Genomic DNA, 21,504 nt, shown 5'->3' with positions numbered 1-21,504 from the left:
GAATTGTAAGACTTCTTTGTTTTGGATATAAACCCCTTACCAGATGTATCATTTGCAAATATCTTCTCCCATTCAGTAGGTGGCCTTTTCATTTTATTGATAGTTTCTTTTGCTGTGAAAAATGTTTAGTTTGATGTAGTCCCACCTGTTTATTTGTTATTTTATTTCTCTTGCTTGAGAAGACATAACCCAAAAATATTTCTAAGGGCAGTGTCAAAGAGTATACGCTACCTCTATTTTCATCTAGGAGTTTTATGGTTTCAGGTCTTTAAGTCTTTAATCCATTTTGAGTTAATTTTTTTATATGGTGTGAGAAAATAGTCCTGTTCGATCAATTTGCATGTTGCAGACCAGTTTTCCCAACACTATTGAAAAGTCTATCTTTCCCCCATTGTGTATTCTTGCCTCCGTTGTGTGGATTAACTGACCATACCAGTGTGGCTTTATTTCTAGGCTCTCAATTCTGTTCCATTGACCTATATGTCTGTCTTTGTGTCAGTATCATACAATTTTGATTCCTGTCATTTTGTAGTATAGTATGAAATCTGGTGGCATGATGCTTCTAACTTTGTTCTTTCTTAAGATTGTTTTGTCCACTTGGGGTCTTTTGTGTTCCCATACAAATTTTAGAATTTTTTATTCTGATTCTGTGAAAAATGCCATTTGTTTTTTGATATGGATTCTGTTGAATCTATAAATTGCCTTGGATAGTATGGTCATTTTAATAGTGCTAATTCTTCCAACCCAGGGCATAGTGTATCTTTCAATTTGTGTCATCTTTCATTTCTTTCATTAACCTTGTAATTTTCTGAGTATAGGTTTTTTAACCCCTTGGTTTGATTTATTCCTAGGTATTTTATTCTTTTTGATACAATTGTGAATGGGATTGCTTTCTTAGTTTCACTTTCTGATAGTTCATTGTTCATAGTTCATAGTTCATAGAAGTGCAACAGATTTCTGTAAATTAATTTTGTATTCTGCAACTTTACTAAATTCATTGATGAGCTCTAATAGTTTTTTAGTGGCATCTGAAGGAGTGTGTACATAGTATTATGTTATCTGCAAACTGACAGTTTTCCTTCTGTTCCAATTTCTTTTTTTCTCTTCTTTTTTTTAAAATTATGAAAGTATGATAACACATTTACAGGAGACAGAAAATGCAGAACAAACTTACATATAATTCCACTATTATTACAATTATTTTTTAAGTAGATAAATTAAGATTTTTTGCTTTCAAACTGTGGTGCTGGAGAAGACTCTTGAAGAGTCCCTTGGACTGCAAGGAGATCAAACCAGTCAATCCTAAAGGAAGTCAACTCTGAATATTCATCAGAAGGACTGATGCTAAAGTTGAAGCTGCAATACTTTGGCCACCTGATGCACAGAGGCAGCTCATTGGAAAAGACCCTGATGCTGGAAAAGATTGAAGGCCAAAGGAGAAGGAAGGAGGCAGAGAATGAGATGGTTGGAATGCATCACCAGCTCAATGGACATAAGTTTGAGCAAACTCTGGGAGATAGTGTAGGGGAGCCTGGTGTTGCAGAGCCAGACATGATTTAGTGATTGAACAACCACAACAAAATTAAGATTTTCTTGTTGGAGTTTCAATATCAAACTCTCAAAAATTAATAGAATGAATATACAGAAAAGTGGAAGGGTATAATAGACCTAAAAAGCACTATGAACCAATTCAACATAATTCAGATTTATACAATTATCATGCAACAGTAGGATACAAATTCTATTCAAGTTCTCAGAGACTATAAACTAGGAGATACTGGAACATATACAGGGACATCAAACAAGGTGCAAAAATTTCATGGCCTTGTAGTAGTCTCATGATCTTTTTTATTTCTGTCATGTTCATTGTAACTTCTCCTTTTTCATTTTGAATTTATTTATTTGGCCCTTATTTCTTTTTTTCTTGATGAATTTGGCTCAAGGTTTGTCAATTTTATCTTTTCAAAGAAGCAACTCTAGCTTTCATTGATCTTTTCTACTGTTTTTAATCTCTATTTCATTTATTTCTGTTCTAATCTTCATAATTTCTTTCCATTTACTAACTTTGGGTTCATTTGTTCTTCATTTTCTAGTCCCTTTAGAGTAAGGTTAGGTTGTCTGTGATTTTTCTTATTTCCTGAGGTGAGGTTTTATTGTTGTAAAATTCCGTTTTAGAACTCTTTTGCTGTGTACCATACATTTTGGATCATTTTGTTTTCATTTGTTCCCAGATATTTTTAAATTTCCTCTTTGATTTCTCCAGTGACCTATTGATTGTTTAGTAGCATACTGTTTAGCCTCCAAGGGTTTGTGTTTTTTGCAGTTTTTTTCTTGTATATGATATCTAGTCTCATACCTTTGTGGTCAGGAGAGATGCTTGATATAACTTCAATCTACTAAATTTATTTGGACTTGTTTTGAGGCCTAGCATTTGATCTATCCTAGAGAATGTTCTGGGCTTCCCCAGTGGCTCAGTGGTAAAGAATTCTCCTGCAATGCAAGAGCTCCAGAAGATGAGGGTTCAATCCCTGGGTTGGGAAAATCCCCTGGAGGAGATCATGGCAACCCACTCCAGTGTTCTTGCCTGGAGAATCACATGGACTGTAACCCTGGTGGGCTATGGTCCCTAGGCTTGCAAAGAGTTGGACGTGACTGAAGTGACAGCATGCACACAGAGAATATTCTACATGCACTTGAAAATTCTTCAGGCCAGAATACTGGAGTGGGTATTTTGTCTTTTAACCTTCCTTTTATCCTTGTAAGTGATTGATATATTACTTTTACTGTATATTTGCTTTACCAATAAGTTTTTTTGTCATTCTTATATTTCTAGTTATAGTCTTTTTCTCCCCTTAGAAAAGTCCTTTTAACATTTCTTGTAATGGTTTAGTGGTGCTGAACTCACAGCTTTTGCTTGTCTGTAAAACTTTATCTCTACATAAAATCTGAGTAATAGCTCTGTTTAGTAGAATATTCTTGGCTTTGGGGTTTTTCCTTCCATCACTAAATATACTGTGACACTCTTCTAGCCTGAAAAGCTTTTGCTGAAAAGTAATCTGACAGTCTTACAGAAGTTCTCTTGTGTGTGACTGGTTACTTTTTCCACGCTGCTATTAAGATTCTCTGTCTTATTTTTTGCCATTTTAATTACACAGTGGATCTCTTTGGTTTGATCTTGTTTAGGACTCTGTGGTTCCTAGACCTGGTTGTCTGTTTTCTTTCCCAGGTTAGGGAAGTTTCAGCTAGTATGTCTTTAGATATGTCCTTTGCAATTTCTCTTGCTCGCCTTCTGGGACCTCTATAATGTAAATGTTAATATTCTTGATGTTGTTCCAGAAGTCTTGAAAACTGCCTGCATTTAAAAAAAAAAATCTCTTTTTTTTTGTTCAGTTTGAGTGTTTGCACTACTCTGCCACTTCACTGATCTGTTCCTATGATCTAATCTACTGTTGATTATTCTAGTCTCTTTAATTTCAGTTATCATATTCTTCAGCTCTGTTTGGTTCTTCTTTCTGTATTCTAACTCTTTGTTAAACTTATCACTGTGTTCATCCATTCTTCTCCTGAGTTCATTGAGCATATCTATAATCACTACTTTGAACTCTTTATTTGGGAAAATTATCTCCATTTCACGTGTTCTTTTTGGGGGGGTTTATCTTGTTCCTTCATTTGAAACGTATTCCTCTGTCGCTTCTTTTTGTCTGATTTTCTGTTTTTATTTTCATATATTAGGTAGATGGGTTAGTTTTTTGATCTTGAAAAAGTAGGCTTGCGTAGGAGATGTCCTATGGGGCCAGCAGGACACTGTCCTCTGGCCACCATATCTATACGTTCTAAGGGTGCACTTTATGCAGGCTGCATGCTCCCTTCCGTTGTGGTAGGGCCAACTACTGTGGGAGTGTTGGTGGTTGGGCATGCCTCCAGCCCTGTTGGTTCCTAGGCTCTGCCTCATATGTGATCTCACTGTGGGCACATTCAGGTCTCAGAGCAGCTGGCTGTGGGTCCCAGAAGGTCCTCAGGCTGTGCTGGCCTGCTGGTTGGTTAGAAAGATCCTGGGGTGACAGGAGTGGGGCTTGGGTGGGCCTAGCTGGAATCTTAATTTATTTTAATTTAAATCTTTAAAAAAGTCTCTTTTAACTAATTATTATTGTCCCTTTTCATATTTACTGTACTCTTGGGAGCACTTTATCCCACTTGATTAAGCTGTTTATCAAAATGCCTTTGGGCTGACAGTTCCGGTACTGTTAGCATGGTTTTTTGCATCCTTTTATTTTTCAACCCATTTGTGTCCTTATATTGAACGGATCTCTCATAAGCAGCATATCACTGGGTATTACTTTTATATGCAATCTGACAATCTCTGCTTTTTTAATTGAAGTATTAACTCCATTTATATTTAATGTAATTATTGATTTAGCTGTATTTCTGTCAGCTTGATATTATCTTTTATTTGCTTTTCCTCTGTTCCCCCTTGCCTATAGTTTTTGGGGGTTAATCTACAACTCAGTGCTCCATTTTACTTCCTTGATTTACTTCCTTAGCTTTAAGTCCTTATTTGTGTGTGCATGTGTGTGTGTGTGTGTGTGTGTGTGTTTTCTAGGGATAACACTATGCTTCCCTGGCTCAGAAAGTAAAGAATCTTCCTGCAGTGTGGGAGACCTGGGTTTGATTCCTGGTTCAGGAAGATCCCCTGGAGGAGGAAATGGCAACCCATTCCAGTAATCTTCACTGGAGAATCCCCATGGATAGAGGAGCCTGGTGGGCTACAGTCCATGAAGTTGCAAAGAGTTGGACATGACTGAGTGACTAAGCACACACAAGACTATGCTATGGTTTTATATTTTCATGTGTGTTATTGTGTGATCATTTCTCCCTTTTTGAGGAAAGGAATTTTGTCTTAGACTTCTCTCATATCATCATTATTCATTCATTCAATTCATTTATTCATTCAACCTATTGTTATCTAACATCTACTATATACCAAGGACTTCTAAGTACTAGAAATACAACTGTGATTCATACAGATATGAAGCCAACAGTCTGCTTGGAAATAGATAAGTAAGGAGGAAAGTTTTCCCAAAGGAGGAAACATCTGAACTAAGCCTTGAAGTCTCAACAGTGAAGTTCAATTTTGTTCAAGTGAAGGGAGTAATGTTAAGTTGTTTCAGGTTGTGTCAATGGTGATTTCAAAGACCCAGAAACAGGAGCAACTGGTAACTTGCTCAGGGAGTGGTAAGACATGCAGCGTGGCTGGAGCACAGTGTTAGACGGAGCAAGTGGGGTGGAATGTGGAGTACAGTATGGGTCGGCAAGAAGTTTAAGGAGTCCCTATTGATAACTTCTAATTTTTTCAGGAATCTAGAGCTATATCCATGATATTCGTGTTATTAATGTTCACTGATTGAATGACTGAAGAGATTTTGAACAGAATTGTTGCCTATAAACCATGTGCCTTGTCCAGTTGACTATAATGCCTGTTTTCACTTTGGGAGATTTGTCTTTAGGAGGTGAAGACATTTTGATTCTCAAATCCTTTTATAAAAAAAGAATATATTATTCCAGAAGAGTGCTTGTTATAACATAACATAAGCAAGGGATTTTCCAAGGTTAGTGGAGAAGAGAGTGTGCATCAGTTTACCCATACCTAGATTGCCTCAGATGAGAAAGTGCTCCTCATTTTACATATATTCTTCCCCTGCCTAGCTTTATTGAGATATAATTGCTCTATAACATTGTGTAATTTTTAGGTGTACAATGTGTTATTTTTCTGTTTTTTTTAAAATTTATTTTTAATTGGATGATAATTGCTTTACATTATTATGTTAGTTTCTGCCATACATCAACGTAAATCAGCCATAGGTATACATATGTCCCTTCCCTCTTCAACCTCCCTCCCATCTCCCCTCCATCCCAGCCCTCTAGGTTGTCAGAGAGCACCAAGAAATGTGTCAATTTGATACATGTATATATTACAAAGTGATTACCACAGTAGCATTAGTTAAGTCCTCCATCTATTCACATAATTACTATTTCTTTTTTATGGTGAGAACACTTAACATTCACTTTGAGCAATTTTCAAGTGTACAATACAGTATTGTAAACTATAATCACCATAATGTACATTAGATCCCCAAAACTTATTCATCTTATCACTGGAGGTTTTTTATACTTTGACCAATATCTCCCTATTTCTCCTGACATCCCAACCCTAACCCCTGACAATCCCTATTGTACTCTCTGTTCCTCTGAGTTTCTGTGAGTTAAGCGTTAAATATACATATTTACTTGGCTGCGTCTGGTCTTAGCTGCAGCCCGTGGGATCTTTATCACGTCACGTGAGGTCTTTCGTTGCGGTGCCCTGGACTTCACAGTTGCGGTGTGACAGCTCCAAGGACACGGGCTTCAGCAGCTGTGTCACATGGACTCTGGAAGACGCACACTCAGCTGTTGCAGGGCACAGGCTTTGTTGCTCCACAGCATGTGGGATCTTAGTTCCCTGACCAGGGATGGAACCTCTATCCCCTGCATTGCAAGGTGGATTCTTAACCACTGGACCACTAGGGAAGTCCTGAGTTAGGTATTTTTAGCTTTCACACATAAGTGATATCACACAGTATTTGTCTTTCTCTGTCTGACTTATTTCACTTGGCACCATGTCCTCAAGGTCTGTCCATGTTGTCACAAAGGGCAGGGTTTCCTTCTTTCTCATGGATGAATAATATTCTACTGTCTATACAGCTGACCCTTGAACAAAGCAGAGGTTGTTGCCGCTAACCCAGTGTAGTGTAAACTCATGTACAGATACCAATGGACTTGGATACCAATGGTATCCTGGTTCCAGGACCTGGCACAGATACTCAAATTTGAAGATGCCCAACTCCCATAGTCAGCCCTCTGCATCTGTGGTTCTGCATCAGTGGATTCAACAACCCTGGATCATATAGTATCGCAGTTATTGAAAAGAACTGTATATAAGTAGACCCACACAGTTCAAACTGGTTTTATTCAACGGTAAATTATATAAACACTTCATCTTCTTTATCCATTACTTAGATTGTTTCCATATCTTGAAAGAGTTAGTCACTCAGTTGTGTCCGACTCTTTGTGACCCCATGAACTGTGGCCCGCTAGGCTCCTCTGTCCATGGAATTCTCCAGGCAAGAATACTGGAGTGGATAGCCTTTTCCTTCTCCAGAGGATCTTCCTGACCCAGTGATTGAATCTGCATCTCTCACGTCTCCTGCATTGTCAGACAGGTTCATTATCACTAGCGCCACCTGGGAAACCCAAGATTGCTTTATCATGCTTTATTTTACTTTCGTTCTCAAGGGTAATTTCACTGAACAAAGAATTCTTGATCATTTTCTTTCACCACTTTTAGCACCAGGGAAGCCCTTCCATATCTTGGTTATTGTAAATAAAGCTGCCATGTACATGGGGGTGCGGATATTTCTTTGCGATGCTGATTTCATTTCCCTAGGATATATACCCAGAAATGGGATTGTTGGATCATACGGTAGTTCTATTTTTAATTTATTGAGGAAGCATTATACTGTTTCTGTAGTGGCTGTACCACTTTATATTTCTACTAACCATGTTTTATGTATCTTTGTCAACACTTGGTTCCCTGGTGAATCAGATGGTAAAGAATCTGCCTGCAACGCAGGAGACCTGGGTTTGACCCTTGGGTCAGGAAGATCCCCTGGAAAAGGGAATGGCTATCCACTCCCGTATTCTTCCCTGGAGAATTCCATGGACAGGGAAGCCTGGTGGGCTACAGTTCATGAGGTTGCAAAGAACTGGACTTGACTGAGCGACTAACACTTTCACTTCACTTTCAACACTTGGTTATGTCTTGTCTTTTTGATGACAGCCATTCTCATAGGTGAGAAGTGTTACGTCCTTGTGATTTTGATTTTAATTTTTATGGTAATTAGTAACTTTAGCACCTTTTCATGTACTTTATGGCTATTTGTGTGTCTTGTATTCAGTTCCTCTACCCATTTTAAAATTGAATTGTTTTTTGTTTTGTTACTGAGTTCCTTATATATTTTAGATATTAACCACCTATCAGACACGTGATTTTCAATTTTTTCTCCTCTTCCATAGGTTACCTTTTCATCTAATTGATTGTTTATTTTGCTGTGCAGATGTTTTTTAGTCTGATGTAGCCATACTTAATTGTTTTTACTTTTTATTTTGCTTGTGCTTTTGACGTCATATTAAAAAAATACCTGCTGAGACTATTTCCCTATTTTTTTTTCTAGGATTTTTATGGTTTCATGTCCTATGCTTTAAGTCTTTGATTTAAAAGTGTGGGTTGTGTATGATAGGCGTGCAATTTTATTCTGTATGTGATTATGTGATTTTTCCCAATACCTTTTATTGAAGAGTTTATCCTTTCTTCATTGAGTATTCTTGACTCTATTGTCAAATATTGGTTGACTGTGTATGTGAGGGTTTATTTCTGGCCCTTAACTATGTTTTATTGGTCTATGAATCTTTTCTTATGCCAATATCATACTGTTTTGATTAATAAAGCTTTGCAGCATACTTTGAAATTAGGAAGTGTTATGCCTCCAATTTTCTTATTCTTTCTCAGGATCGCTTTGACTATTCAGGGTCTCTTGCAGTTTCATACAAATTTTAGGATTGTTTTTTCTATTTCTGTGAAAAATGCCATTGGAATTTTGATAAGGATTGCACTGAATCCATAGGTAGTTTTGGGTAGCATGGGCATTTTAACAGTATTGATTTCTCTGATCCATGAACACAAGATATCTTTCCATTTGTTTGCATCTCTTCAATTTCTTTCCTCCAAGCCTTGTAGTTTTCAGTGTACAGATCTTTTACTTCCTTGGTCAGATTTATTCACAAGTATTTATTGTTTCTGATGCTACTGTGAATGGGAGTATTTTCTTTATTTCTTTTTCAGATATTTTACTTTAGTGTATGGAAACACAACTAGTTTCTATATGCTGATATTTTATCTTACAGCATTTTTATAATGTTGATTTAGTTGATTAGTGTTGATTAGTTGATTAGTGTTGATTAGTTGATTAGTGTTGATAATTTATTGATTAGTCATAATGATTCTTTTGGTGGAGACTTCAAAATTTTCTATATATAAGGTCATATCATCTATAGAGACAATTTTACTTATTTCTTTCCAATTTGGATGCCTTTTATTTCCTTTTCTTGTCAATTGTTATGGTTTTGACTTCCAATACTGTGTTGAATAGACGTAGTGAGAGTAGGCATCATTGTCTTTCTGATCTTAGATGAAGAGCTTTCAACCTTTCACCACTGAGTGTGATATTATGTATGGGTTTGTCAAATATGGCCTTTATTATTTTCAGGTACTTTTCTTCTATACCTAAGATTTTTATTTTTATTATCATGAATGGATATTGTATTTTTTAAAAAATGTTTTTCTACATCTGTTGAGATGATCACATGATTTTATCTTTTGTTCTGTAAGTATGGAATATTTATTTAGTGATTTATGCTGTTGAACCATCCTTGCATCCCAGAGATAAGTCCAACTTGATCATGGCATATAATCCTTTTAATGTGTCATTGAATTAAACTTGCTAATATTTTGCTAATATTATTACATTGATATTTATTAGGGAAACTGGCCTGTAGTTTTGTTTTTTTTTTTCCTTATAGCATCCTTATCTGGCATTGGTATCAGGTAATGCTGGCCTCATAAGATGTATTTGGGAGTATTTCCTCCTCTTTAATTTTTTGGAAGAGTTTGAGAAAAACTGTCATTTAACTCTTCTTTACTTATTTGCTAGAATTCACTACTGAAACCATCTGGTTCTGGGCTTTTCTTTGTTAAGAGATTTCCAATTAATCATTAAATCTCCTTACTCATAATTGGTTTGTTAAGATTTTCTGTTTCTTCATGATTCAATCTTAATAAACTGTATGTTTCAATGAATTTCTCTATGTTCTCTGTTACAGAATTTGTTGGTATATAATTGTTCATAGTCTCTTATGATTTTTTGAATTTCTGCCTACTCTTTCTTTCATTTCTTTTTTTCCCCTTAGACTAGTTAAATGCTTGTCAATTTTATCTTTAACATCCCCCTCCCCAGCTTTTTGTTTCATTGGTTCTTTCAATTGTTTTTAAATATTGTATTTCACATATTTCTTCTCTGATACTTATTTCCTTCATTCTGCTTTGGCAGACTTAGTTTATTCCTTGAAGTATAAAGTTATTGTTTATTTGAGATCTCTCTTTTTTTTTTTTATTAATGTAGGCATTTATCACTATAAACTTTTGTCTTGGAACTATTTTGGCTGCATCCCATGTAGATGCTACAAAAGTAGAATGTGTATTCTACTCAGTCAGATGGAATGTTCTATATATGTTTGTTAGGTCCATTTGATCTAAAGGATATTTCAAGCTCAATGTTTCCTTATTGATGATCTGGATGATCTATTTAATGTTGAAAGTGAGGTATTGAAGTCCCTTATAATATTATATTACTCTCTATTTCTCTCTTCCTCATCTGTCAGTATTAACTTAATATATTTAGATACTCTAATATTCAGTTCAGTTCAGTCACTCAGTCGTTTCCGACTCTTTGCAACCCCATGAATTGCAGCACGCCAGGCCTCCCTGTCCATCACAAACTCCCGGAGTTTACTCAAACTCATGCCCATCGAGTCGGTGATGTCATCCAGCCATCTCATCCTCTGTTGTCCCCTTCTCCTCCTACCCCCAATCCCTCCCAGCATCAGGGTCCTTTCCAATGAGTCAACTCTTCACATGAGGTGGCCAAAGTATTGGAGTTTCAGCTTTAGCATCAGTCCTTCCAATGAACACCCAGGACTTATCTCCTTCAGGATGGACTGGTTGGATCTCCTTGCAGTCCAAGGGACTCCCAAGAGTTTTCTCCAACACCACAGTTCAAAAGCATCAATTTTTTGGTGCTCAGCTTTCTTCACAGTCCAACTCTCACATCCATACATAATCACTGGAAAAACCATAGCCTTGACCAGATGGACCTTTGTTGGCAAAGTAATGTCTCTGCTTTTTAATATGCTCTCTAGGTTGGTCATAACTTTTCTTCCAAGGAGTAAGTGTCTTTTAATTTCATGGCTGCAGTCACCATCTGCAGTGATTTTGGAGCCCCCAAAAATAAAGTCTGACACTGTTTCCACTGTCTCCCCATCTATTTCCCATGAGGTGATGGGACCAGATGCCATGATCTTAGTTTTCTGAATGCCAGTTTTTTAAGCCAACTTTTTCACTCTCCTCTTTCACTTTCATCAAGAGGCTTTTTTAGTTCCTCTTCATTTTCTGCCATAAGGGTGGTGTCATCTGCATATCTGAGGTTATTGATATTTCTCCCGGCAATCTTGATTCCAGCTTGTGCTTCTTCCAACCCAGCATTTCTCATGATGTACTCTGCATATAAGTTAAATAAGCAGGGTGACAATATAAAGCCTTGACGTACTCCTTTTCCTATTTGGAACCAGTCTGTTGTTCCATGTCCAGTTCTAACCGTTGCTTCCTGACCTGCATACAGGTTTCTCAAGAGGCAGGTCAGGTGGTCTGGTATTCACATCTCCTTCAGAATTTTCCACAGTTTATTGTGATACACACAGTCAAAGGCTTTGGCACAGACAATAAAGCAGAAATAGATGTTTTTCTGAAACTCTCTTGCTTTTTCAATGATCCACTGGCTGTTGGCAATTTGATCTCTGGTTCCCCTGCCTTTTCTAAAACCAGCTTGAACATCTGGAAGTTCTCGATTCACGTGCCGTTGAAGCCTAGCTTGGAGAATTTTGAGCATTACTTTACTAGCGTGTGAGATGAGTGCAATTGTGCGGTAGTTTGAGCATTCTTTGGCATTGCCTTTCTTAGGGATTGGAATGAAAACGGACCTTTTCCAGTCCTGTGGCCACTGCTGAGTTTTCCAAATTTGCTGGCATATTGAGTGTGGCACTTTAACAGCATCATCTTTCAGGATTTGAAATAGCTCAACTGGAATTCCATCACCTCCACTAGGTTTGTTCATAGTGATGCTTTCTAAGGCCCACTTGACTTCACATTCCAGGATGTCTGGCTCTAGGTGAGTGATCACACCATTGTGATTATCTGGGTCATGAAGATCTTTTCTGCACAGTTCTTCTGTGTATTCTTGCCACCTCTTCTTAATATCTTCTGCTTCTGTTAGGTCCATACCATTTCTGTCCTTTATTGAGCCCATCTTTGCATGAAATGTTCCCTTGGTATCTCTAATTTTCTTGAAGAGATCTCTAGTCTTTCCCATTCTGTTGCTTTCCTCTATTTCTTTACATTGATCACTGAGGAAGGCTTTCTTATCTCTCCTTGCTATTCTTTGAAGTCTGCATTCAAATGGGTATATCTTTCCTTTTCTCCTATGCTTTTCACTTCTCTTCTTTTCACAGCTATTTGTAAGTCCTCCTCAGATAGCCATTTTGCTTCTTTGCATTTCTCTTCCATGGGGAGGGTCTTGATCCCTGTCTCCTGTACAATGTCATGAACCTCCGTCATTAGTTCATCAGGCTCTCTGTCTATCAGAGCTAGTCCCTTAAATCTATTACTCACTTCTACTCTATAATTGTAAGGGATTTGATTTAGGTCATACCTGAATGGTCTAGTGGTTATCCCTACTCTCTTTAGTTTAAGTCTGAATTTGGCAATAAGGAGTTCATGATCTGAGCCACAGTCAGGTCCGGGTCTTGTTTTTGTTGACTGCATAGAGCTTCTCCATCTTTGGCTGCAAAGAATATAATCAATCTGATTTCGGTGTTGGCCATCTGGTGATGTCCATGTGTAGAGTCTTCTCTTGTGTTGTTGGAAGAGGGTGTTTGCTATGACCAGTGCATTCTCTTGGCAGAACTCTGTTAGCCTTTGCCCTGCTTCATTCTGTACTCCAAGGCCAAATTTGCCTGTTACTCCAGGTGTTTCTTGACTTCCTACTTTTGCATTCCAGTCCCCTATAATGAAAAGGACATCTTTTTTGGGTGTTAGTTCTAAAAGGTCTTGTAGGTCTTTGGCTATAATATTAGGGATATATATATATATACCCAATATAATTATCTTATCTTCTTAATAAAATGACACCTTTGCTATTATGTAATAACTTTTGTCTCTTCATACAGTTTTTGGCTAAAGGTATGCTTTCTCTGATATAAGTGTAACTACTCTGCTCTTTTGGTCTCCATTGTCATGGAGTATCATTTTACATCCCTTCACTTTGAACCTTTGTGTGTTCTTAGAGCTGAAATGAGTCTCTTGTAGGTACATAGAGTTGTTTCTTGTTTTTTCAAATCCATTCAGACACTCCTGCTTTTTGATTGGAGAATGTAATGCTTTTACATGTAGAGTAGTTGTTGATACATATGGACTTTCTAGTGCCATCTTATTGTCTTCTGACTGTTTTGTAGTTCCCTTATTTCTTTCTTCCTCTCTCTGCTTTCCTTTGTGAATTGATGATTTTCTATAGTGTTATGATTTGATTCCCTTCTCTTTATCTTTTGCAAATCTATTGTAGAATTTTGCTTTGTGGTTACCTTGAGCTTACACAAAACATCTTATAGATATCAGTTCAGTTCAGTTCAGTTGCTCAGTCATGTCTGACTCTTTGTGAGCCCATGGACTGAAACACACCAGGCCTCCCTGTCCATCACCAACTCCTAGAGTTTACTCAAACTCATGTCCGTTGAGTCAGTGATGCCATCCAACCATCTCATCCTCTGTCGTCCCCTTCTCCTGTTTTCAATCTTTCCCAGCATCTGGGTCTTTTCAAATGAGTCAGTTCTTCGCATCAGGTGGCCAAAGTATTGGAGTTTCAGCTTCAACATCAGTCCCCTGAATGAACACTCAGGACTGATTTCCTTTAGGATGGACTGGTTGGATCTCCTTTCTGTCCAAGGTCTCTCAAGAATCTTCTCCAACACCACAGTTCAAAAGCACCAGTTCTTCAGTGCTCAGCTTTCTTTATAGTCTGACTCTCACATACATACACTACTGGAAAAACCATAGCTTTGACTAGATGGACCTTTGTTGGCAAAGTAATGTCTCTGCTTTTTAATATGCTGTCTAGGTTGGTCATAACTTTCCTTCCAAGGAGTAAGCATCTTTTTATTTCATGGCTGCAGTCACCATCTGAAATGATTTTGGAGCCCAAAAAAGTAAAATCTGCCACTGTTTCCACTGTTTCCCCATCTATTTGCCATGAAGTCATGGGACTGGATGCCATGATCTTTGTTTTCTGAATGTTGAGCTTTAAGCCAACTTTTTCACTTCCCTCTTTCACTTTCCTCTAGAGGTTCATCAGTTCTTCTTCACTGTCTGCCATAAGGGTGGTATTATCTGTATGTCTGAGGTTATTGATATTTCTCCCAGCAATCTTGATTCCATCTTGTGCTTCATCCAGCCCAGCATTTCTCATGATGTACTCTGCATATAAATTAAAAAAAACAGGGTGACAATATACAGCCTTGACGTACTCCTTTTCCTATTTGGAACCAGTCTGTTGTTCCATGTCCAGTTCTAACTGTTGCTTCCTGACCTGCATACAGATTTCTCAAGTGGCAGGTCAGGTGGTATTCCCATCTCTTTCAGAATTTTCCACAGTTTATTGTGATACACACAATCAAAGGCTTTGGCACAGACAATAAAGCAGAAATAGATGTTTTTCTGAAACTCTCTCGCTTTTTCGATGATCCACTGGCTGTTGGCAATTTGATCTCTGGTTCCTCTGCCTTTTCTAAAACCAGCTTGAACATCTGGAAGTTCTCGATTCACGTGCCGTTGAAGCCTAGCTTGGAGAATTTTGAGCATTACTTTACTAGCGTGTGAGATGAGTGCAATTGTGCGGTAGTTTGAGCATTCTTTGGCATTGCCTTTCTTAGGGATTGGAATGAAAACGGACCTTTTCCAGTCCTGTGGCCACTGCTGAGTTTTCCAAATTTGCTGGCATATTGAGTGTGGCACTTTAACAGCATCATCTTTCAGGATTTGAAATAGCTCAACTGGAATTCCATCACCTCCACTAGGTTTGTTCATAGTGATGCTTTCTAAGGCCCACTTGACTTCACATTCCAGGATGTCTGGCTCTAGGTGAGTGATCACACCATTGTGATTATCTGGGTCATGAAGATCTTTTCTGCACAGTTCTTCTGTGTATTCTTGCCACCTCTTCTTAATATCTTCTGCTTCTGTTAGGTCCATACCATTTCTGTCCTTTATTGAGCCCATCTTTGCATGAAATGTTCCCTTGGTATCTCTAATTTTCTTGAAGAGATCTCTAGTCTTTCCCATTCTGTTGCTTTCCTCTATTTCTTTACATTGATCACTGAGGAAGGCTTTCTTATCTCTCCTTGCTATTCTTTGAAGTCTGCATTCAAATGGGTATATCTTTCCTTTTCTCCTATGTTTTTCACTTCTCTTCTTTTCACAGCTATTTGTAAGTCCTCCTCAGATAGCCATTTTGCTTCTTTGCATTTCTCTTCCATGGGGAGGGTCTTGATCCCTGTCTCCTGTACAATGTCATGAACCTCCGTCATTAGTTCATCAGGCTCTCTGTCTATCAGAGCTAGTCCCTTAAATCTATTTCTCACTTCTACTTTATAATTGTAAGGGATTTTATTTAGGTCACATCTGAATGGTCTAGTGGTTTTCCCTACTTTCTTCAATTTCAGTCTGAATTTGGCAATAAGGAGTTCATGATCTGAGCCACAGTCAGGTCCGGGTCTTGTTTTTGTTGACTGCATAGAGCTTCTCCATCTTTGGCTGCAAAGAATATAATCAATTTGATTTTAATGTTGACCATATGGTGATGCCCATGTGTAGAGTCTTCTCTTGTGTTGTTGGAAGAGGGTGTTTACTATGACCAGTGTGTTCTGTTAGAAAAACTCTATTAGCCTTTGCCTTGATTCATTCTATACTCCAAGGTCAAATTTGTCTGTTACTTCTTGACTTCCTACTTTTACATTCCAGTCCCCTATAATGAAAAGGACCTCTTTTTTGGGTATTAGTTTTAGAAGGTCTTGTAGGTCTTCATAGAACAATTCAGCTTCAGCTTCTTCAGCACTATTGGCTGGGCATAGACTTGGATTACCATGATATTGATTGGTTTGCCTTGGAAACAGAGATCATTCTATCATTTTTGAGACTGCATCCAAGTACTGCATTTCAGACTCTTTTGTTGACTATGATGGTTACTCCACTTCTTCTGAGGGATTCCGTGCTTTGCTGGAGGAAACGTGAAGAGATACCCCATGTCCAAGGTCAGAGAAATCCCAGTAAGAGGGTAGGCGCTGGAGTAGCTGTAAAGAGATACCCCACATCCAAGGGCAAAGAAGAGCCCCAGCAAGATGGCAGGAGGGGCTAATTCGCATTTAGAATCAAACCCCATTCCCACCAGAGACACTCAGAGGGCTCAAACAAACTTTGTGTGCACCAGGACCCAAGGACCTCACAGAGACTGAGACAGGACTGTGTTTGAGTGTCTCCTGTGGAGGTACGGGCAGGGGCAGGGTCTCTGGGTGCAGCAGACTTGGGTATGGCATAGCCCTCTTGGAGGAGGTCACCATCCACCCTACCATAGAGCTGCCAGAACTTACACAGGACTGGGAAACAGACTCTTAGAGGGCACAAACAGAACCTTGTGTACCAGGACCTGGGAGAAAGGAGCAGTGAACCCACAAGAGACTCACCCAGACTTGCCTGTGAGTGTCCAGGAGTCTCCAGCGGAGGCATGGGTCCATGGTGGCCTGCTGCAGGGTTGGGGGCGCTGAGTGTAGCACTACATGCATGGGAGCTTTTGAAGGAGGTCACCATTGTCTTCATTACCTCCACCATAGTCTGGCCCCAGGGAAGCAGCAGGGAGGGAATACAGCTCCACCCATCATGGCTAACACACTATGTATTACAGTAGTAGGGCATTCTGATTTGATTATATACTTACTTTACCAATATGCTGTATATTTTCATATGTTTTCAGATCAGAGATCTAAATTTCAGCCTGAAGAACTCATTTTAGCATTTCTTTAATGTAGGTTTGGAGGTAATGAAGCCTTCAGCTTTTGTCTGGAAAATATTTATCTCTCCTTTATTTCTGAATAGTATCTTTGTCAGATACAGTATTCTTGGTTGGCAGTTTTTTTCTTTTGAATATACCTTCCCACTCTCTCCTGACTTGTGAGATTTCTGCTGAGAAATCTGCCAGTACCTTTATGGGGGTTTCTTTGTAAGTAATGAGCTTCTTTTCTCTTGCTGCTTTTTAGATTCTCTTGTAGTTTGATTTTTGACAGTTTTATTAAAATGTGTCTTGGAGAGGATCTCATTAAATTCAGTTTGTTTGGTGACTATTAACTTCATGAAATGGGATATGAAAATCTCTACCCCAACTTGAGAAGTTCTCAATCATTATTCCTTTAAATTAGATTTCTATCTCCTTCTTCCTCTCTTTTTCTGAAACTCCAATAATTTGCATATTATTTCCTTTGGTTGTATTCCATAGATAATGTAGGCTTTCTTCACTTTTTTTCCTTTGTTTTTCTCTGTCTGGGTAATTTCAAAGTTCTTATCTTCCAACTTTTATGTTTTTCTTGCTGTTGATACACTTTATTACAATTTTCATTTTATTTGTTGCATTTTTCAGATCCGGCATGCTTTTTTTGGTTCTTTTTAATGATTTCATCTCTTTGTTAAATTTCTCATTTGCATTTAAAGTAGTAATCATCTCTTCTAGTCTTTAATAACTGCCTTTGTGAGAGAAACACCTTCTGTTAGTCCTGCTAGGGACTCTGAGGTTTTCTCAATCTGTGGATTCACCTACAAATTGCTCTTGTTGGACAGGAGGCAGAGAAGCATAAATGAGGTATATCTTAGCCATGAATCTGATGTTACTACTATATATACTCTTGAGTAAATCCTTTCTCTTCGCTGGACCTCTGTTTTCTTTTCTGAACAATTAGGAGCTTGTAAAGACTGCATTTGAGGATACTTTCAACTGTGAAATGCCATAGGCTTATCAGCCATTAAAACCTCAATGGGGATTGATTAATTTTATGTTTCTAGTCATGAAAAATTCCATAGTGAATTCATAGGATTCATGTATTTATAATGGTGAGGATTCTCTCTGCTAGTGACAGAAACTAACTTGGGATAATTTAGGTTAAAAAAGAGAATTTATTGATAGAATATGAGGAGCAGAATGTCATGGAACTTTAGGGCAAGAATAGAGCTATGTACCAGGAAAGAGTTTAAACTAGGCATAGAAAACCTTCAGGAATTGTTCTCTATTACTTAGGATTAGGTGATTGGTGAATGGGGTGGTTGGTTTGTGGACTGGACAGGCACTCCCAAAAGTGTCCTCTCAACCTAGATTTTTAATTTCTCTTTGGGACAGTTGTCACAGAAGTGGGGGGAAGGATGCAGACTTGATCAGATGTGCCTAGTCCTGAGAGGTGGTCTCTTTGAAGTTCTCTGATCCTTGAGTATGGAGACATAGGAATGTGGGTATATGAAAGAATTAGGGAGAAAAGGGGGTTTGTATGTGTGACAAACTTCAATCTGGGTCCCATTAAGGCAGCAAACACACCTTCTTGGGTTCTTTTGCTGGGCTAGTACTGAGGCTTGGTCATGGGCTGGCTCCTGGTAGAAAACCTGCAATAGGCTTTTCTCCCTGTCAGCCCAAAATAGGAAAAAAGAGGGACAGAATGTCTTTGCTAACAAAGAAGGCTCTTAGTGGAGTTAAGGGAATTATGGGGCGTCTGACCACTCTCCCCCATGATGTGAAAGGTTGATTGGTGAAACCAGATTGGAGCTGATCTGGGTGGAGTAGGGGCTGCCTAACCCCATTCCAAAGTGTCCTCATCTCCTCATCTTTCTGCTGCAGAGTGAAGGTCATTAGACGAGGAGCCCAGGGCTCTAGACTGCCATCAAGATGGTGGGTGATGGCCCCTACCTTATCTCTGATCTGGACCGGCGAGGCCAGCGGAGATCATTCACAGAGAGATATGACCCCAGCCTGAAGACCATGATCCCAGTGAGACCCTATGCAAGGTAAGTCAGGAGGAGGATTGAAGGGAGGTCTGGGCAGAACTTCCAGGAATCATTTCCAACCCATCAGGACAGTGAACATTGCCCCTGCTCCCCACTTTGCTGCTCTGCAGGCTTGTAATTTTGGCCTTCCATCCATCCATCCATCTTTAAAATTTATTGACCAATCACTTCAAGAAACCTCCTTTCCTTTGGTGTAAAGGAGGCAACAACAAATGTTTAAGGAGAGCTTGCCATGTGCCAGGACCTGTTTGGGTGCTTTACAAACATCTTCTCATTCACTCCTCACAACCACCCTGGAGGTGTTGTGATTATATTTATCTGATGTGTGAATGAGTGAGGCACAGAAAATTTAAATAACGTGCACAATGTTAATCGCATAGATATTACTTTGTAACAAACTGCCTCTGCACTTAGTAGCCTAAAACAATCACTGTTTCTTTAGCTTAAAATTTTATAAGTGGTCCAGCAACTTGAGCTAAATAAACGGTGATTGTTTTAGGCTTGACCAGATTTTCTTATGCTCTGCTGGTCAGCAAGATGGCTGTGCTTCTGGGGGTGATGGGCTGGGGGAAGGTGGGCCCCATGGGCTATGACCTTCCAGCAGGCTAGCCTGCACTAGTTTCACCATTTCTTTCACTGCATTCTATTGGCCAAATCAAGTCACATGTAAGCCCAGATTCAAGGTGTGGAGAAACAGATCTGACGTCTTGAAGGAAGAAGCTGCAAGGGTCTGGAACACAGATGGAGAGAGAGAATTGGGTTGAATTGGACAAGGAAATGGCAGCCCACTCCAGCATTCTTGCCTGGAGAATCCCAGGGACGGGAGCCTGGTGGGCTGCCATCTATGGGGTCACACAGAGTTGGACACGACTGATGTGACTTAGCAGTAGCAGCAGCAGAATAGGAACTTGGGAAGTCTGATTTCCAAGCTCACATGCTTAACTATAATGTGATATTATATTACTATATGTGTATTCTTAACACTACATTAGCTATAATATTTTAAAAAGCTGCTTTTTCTCAGTGGTAAAGAATCTGCCTGCCAATGCAGGAGCACAGAAGATGAGGGTTTGAATCCCATGGACAGAGGAGTCTGGGAGGCTAAAGTCTATGGGGTCACAAAGAGTCGGACATGACTGAGCGACTGAACACGCAGGCACGCAAGCACACACACCTTTCTGCATGAGAAGTGCCCTATAACCTGTCCTCTGAGCAGCAGAAGGCCAAGTGATGTCTCTATGGTGAGATGACTAGCACTGTTCTCCTTCCAGAACATGTAGACCAAAGATAAACCTGTGAACCCTCTAAGGTGAGAGGTGAAGGTTGAAGGGTCAGGGCATGGGCTACCATCTTTAGCTCCAGGCAGGAGAGCTCTAACTACCCACTGTTTTGGCTCTGTTCACAATTGTTTTGTGGAGAGGCAGTGTGATATAGTGCTTAAGAGAAAGACGGGGAGAAAAAAAAAAGAGAAAGATGGGAGTCAGCAAGTGTTGGTCTTGATTTCCTGCTTCGCCACTGACTAGCTATAAGACTTTGGGCAAGTTCTGTAACCTCTTTTTGCCTTGATGTTCTTGTCTCTGAAATGGGATCATAATATCACTCAAATACTCGGGCTGTTGTTAGGATTATATGATGTAATGCACTAAAGTTACCCTTTGGGAAATGTTTACTATGTACCAGGCACATAGTATTAATACCTTATTAATATTATCTTAGCTTGGGTTCTCCCAAAAGCAGAGCATGAATCGAAAACTTGGATGCAGGTAGCTTATTTGGGAGGTGATATCGAGAAGCAGGAGGAAAGGTTTAGGGAGAGTGAGGCAAGGAAGGAGAGCATGTGGTGTGTTGTGAGTGTCACTGCTTGTAGACATGGGGGCTGGATTCTACTAGGCCCCCTGCAGAAGTATACAGTTTTCTACCCGTAGGGTGGGAGGTGGGGGCATTTGTCTGTGGACTCTTATACTCCATTAGTTAGGTTTTCTTCTTGGGGGCATTGAAAGTGAAAGTGAAAGTGAAGTTGCTCAGTCATGTCCAACTCTTTGTGACCCCATGGACTGTAGCCTATCACGCTCCTCCATCCATGCGATTTTTCCAGGCAAGAGTACTGGAGTGGGTTGCCATTTCCTCCTCCAGAGGATCTTCCCAACCCAGGGATTGAAGCCGGGTCTCCAGCCCTGCAGGCAGACGCTTTACTGTCTGAGCCATCATTAGCCCCCTGCAATTCTGGGCTATGCTTCTGCTCTGAGAAGACCCTGAAGGTAGTGAAAAGAGGCACAACACACCTGTGAGACGGGACCCCGTCAGCGGAGCCCAAGCCGCACAGCGTCGTCCTCCACAGCTGAGACTGGAGGTAAATGTGACAAAGTCCACGCAAAGTTTGTGACTCAGAGCATCTTGACAGCATCTGCTACAAGTACAAAGCTCTTCCAGGGCCTGGAATA

The 21,504-nt window shown here is 39.4% G+C and overlaps 1 protein-coding gene across 1 annotated transcript in view; it reads left to right on the top strand.

Annotated features, from left to right (window-relative positions):
- The first annotated feature begins 18,944 nt into the window (after positions 1 to 18,944).
- ABCC12 (ATP binding cassette subfamily C member 12) overlaps positions 18,945 to 21,504 on the top strand; it is a 59,315-nt gene continuing 56,755 nt past the window's right edge. Inside the window, exon 1 of the mRNA XM_043898387.1 lies at positions 18,945 to 19,063. Within this exon, the coding sequence (XP_043754322.1) occupies positions 18,945 to 19,063 (119 nt within the window). The remainder of the gene's footprint in view (positions 19,064 to 21,504) is intronic.

Source organism: Cervus elaphus, chromosome 4 (genome assembly GCF_910594005.1).
Source record: "Cervus elaphus chromosome 4, mCerEla1.1, whole genome shotgun sequence".
Classification (NCBI taxonomy): Eukaryota; Metazoa; Chordata; class Mammalia; order Artiodactyla; family Cervidae; genus Cervus; species Cervus elaphus.
The sequence above is the reverse complement of the archived record's forward strand: the minus strand, read 5'-3'. Positions and strand labels throughout refer to the sequence as shown.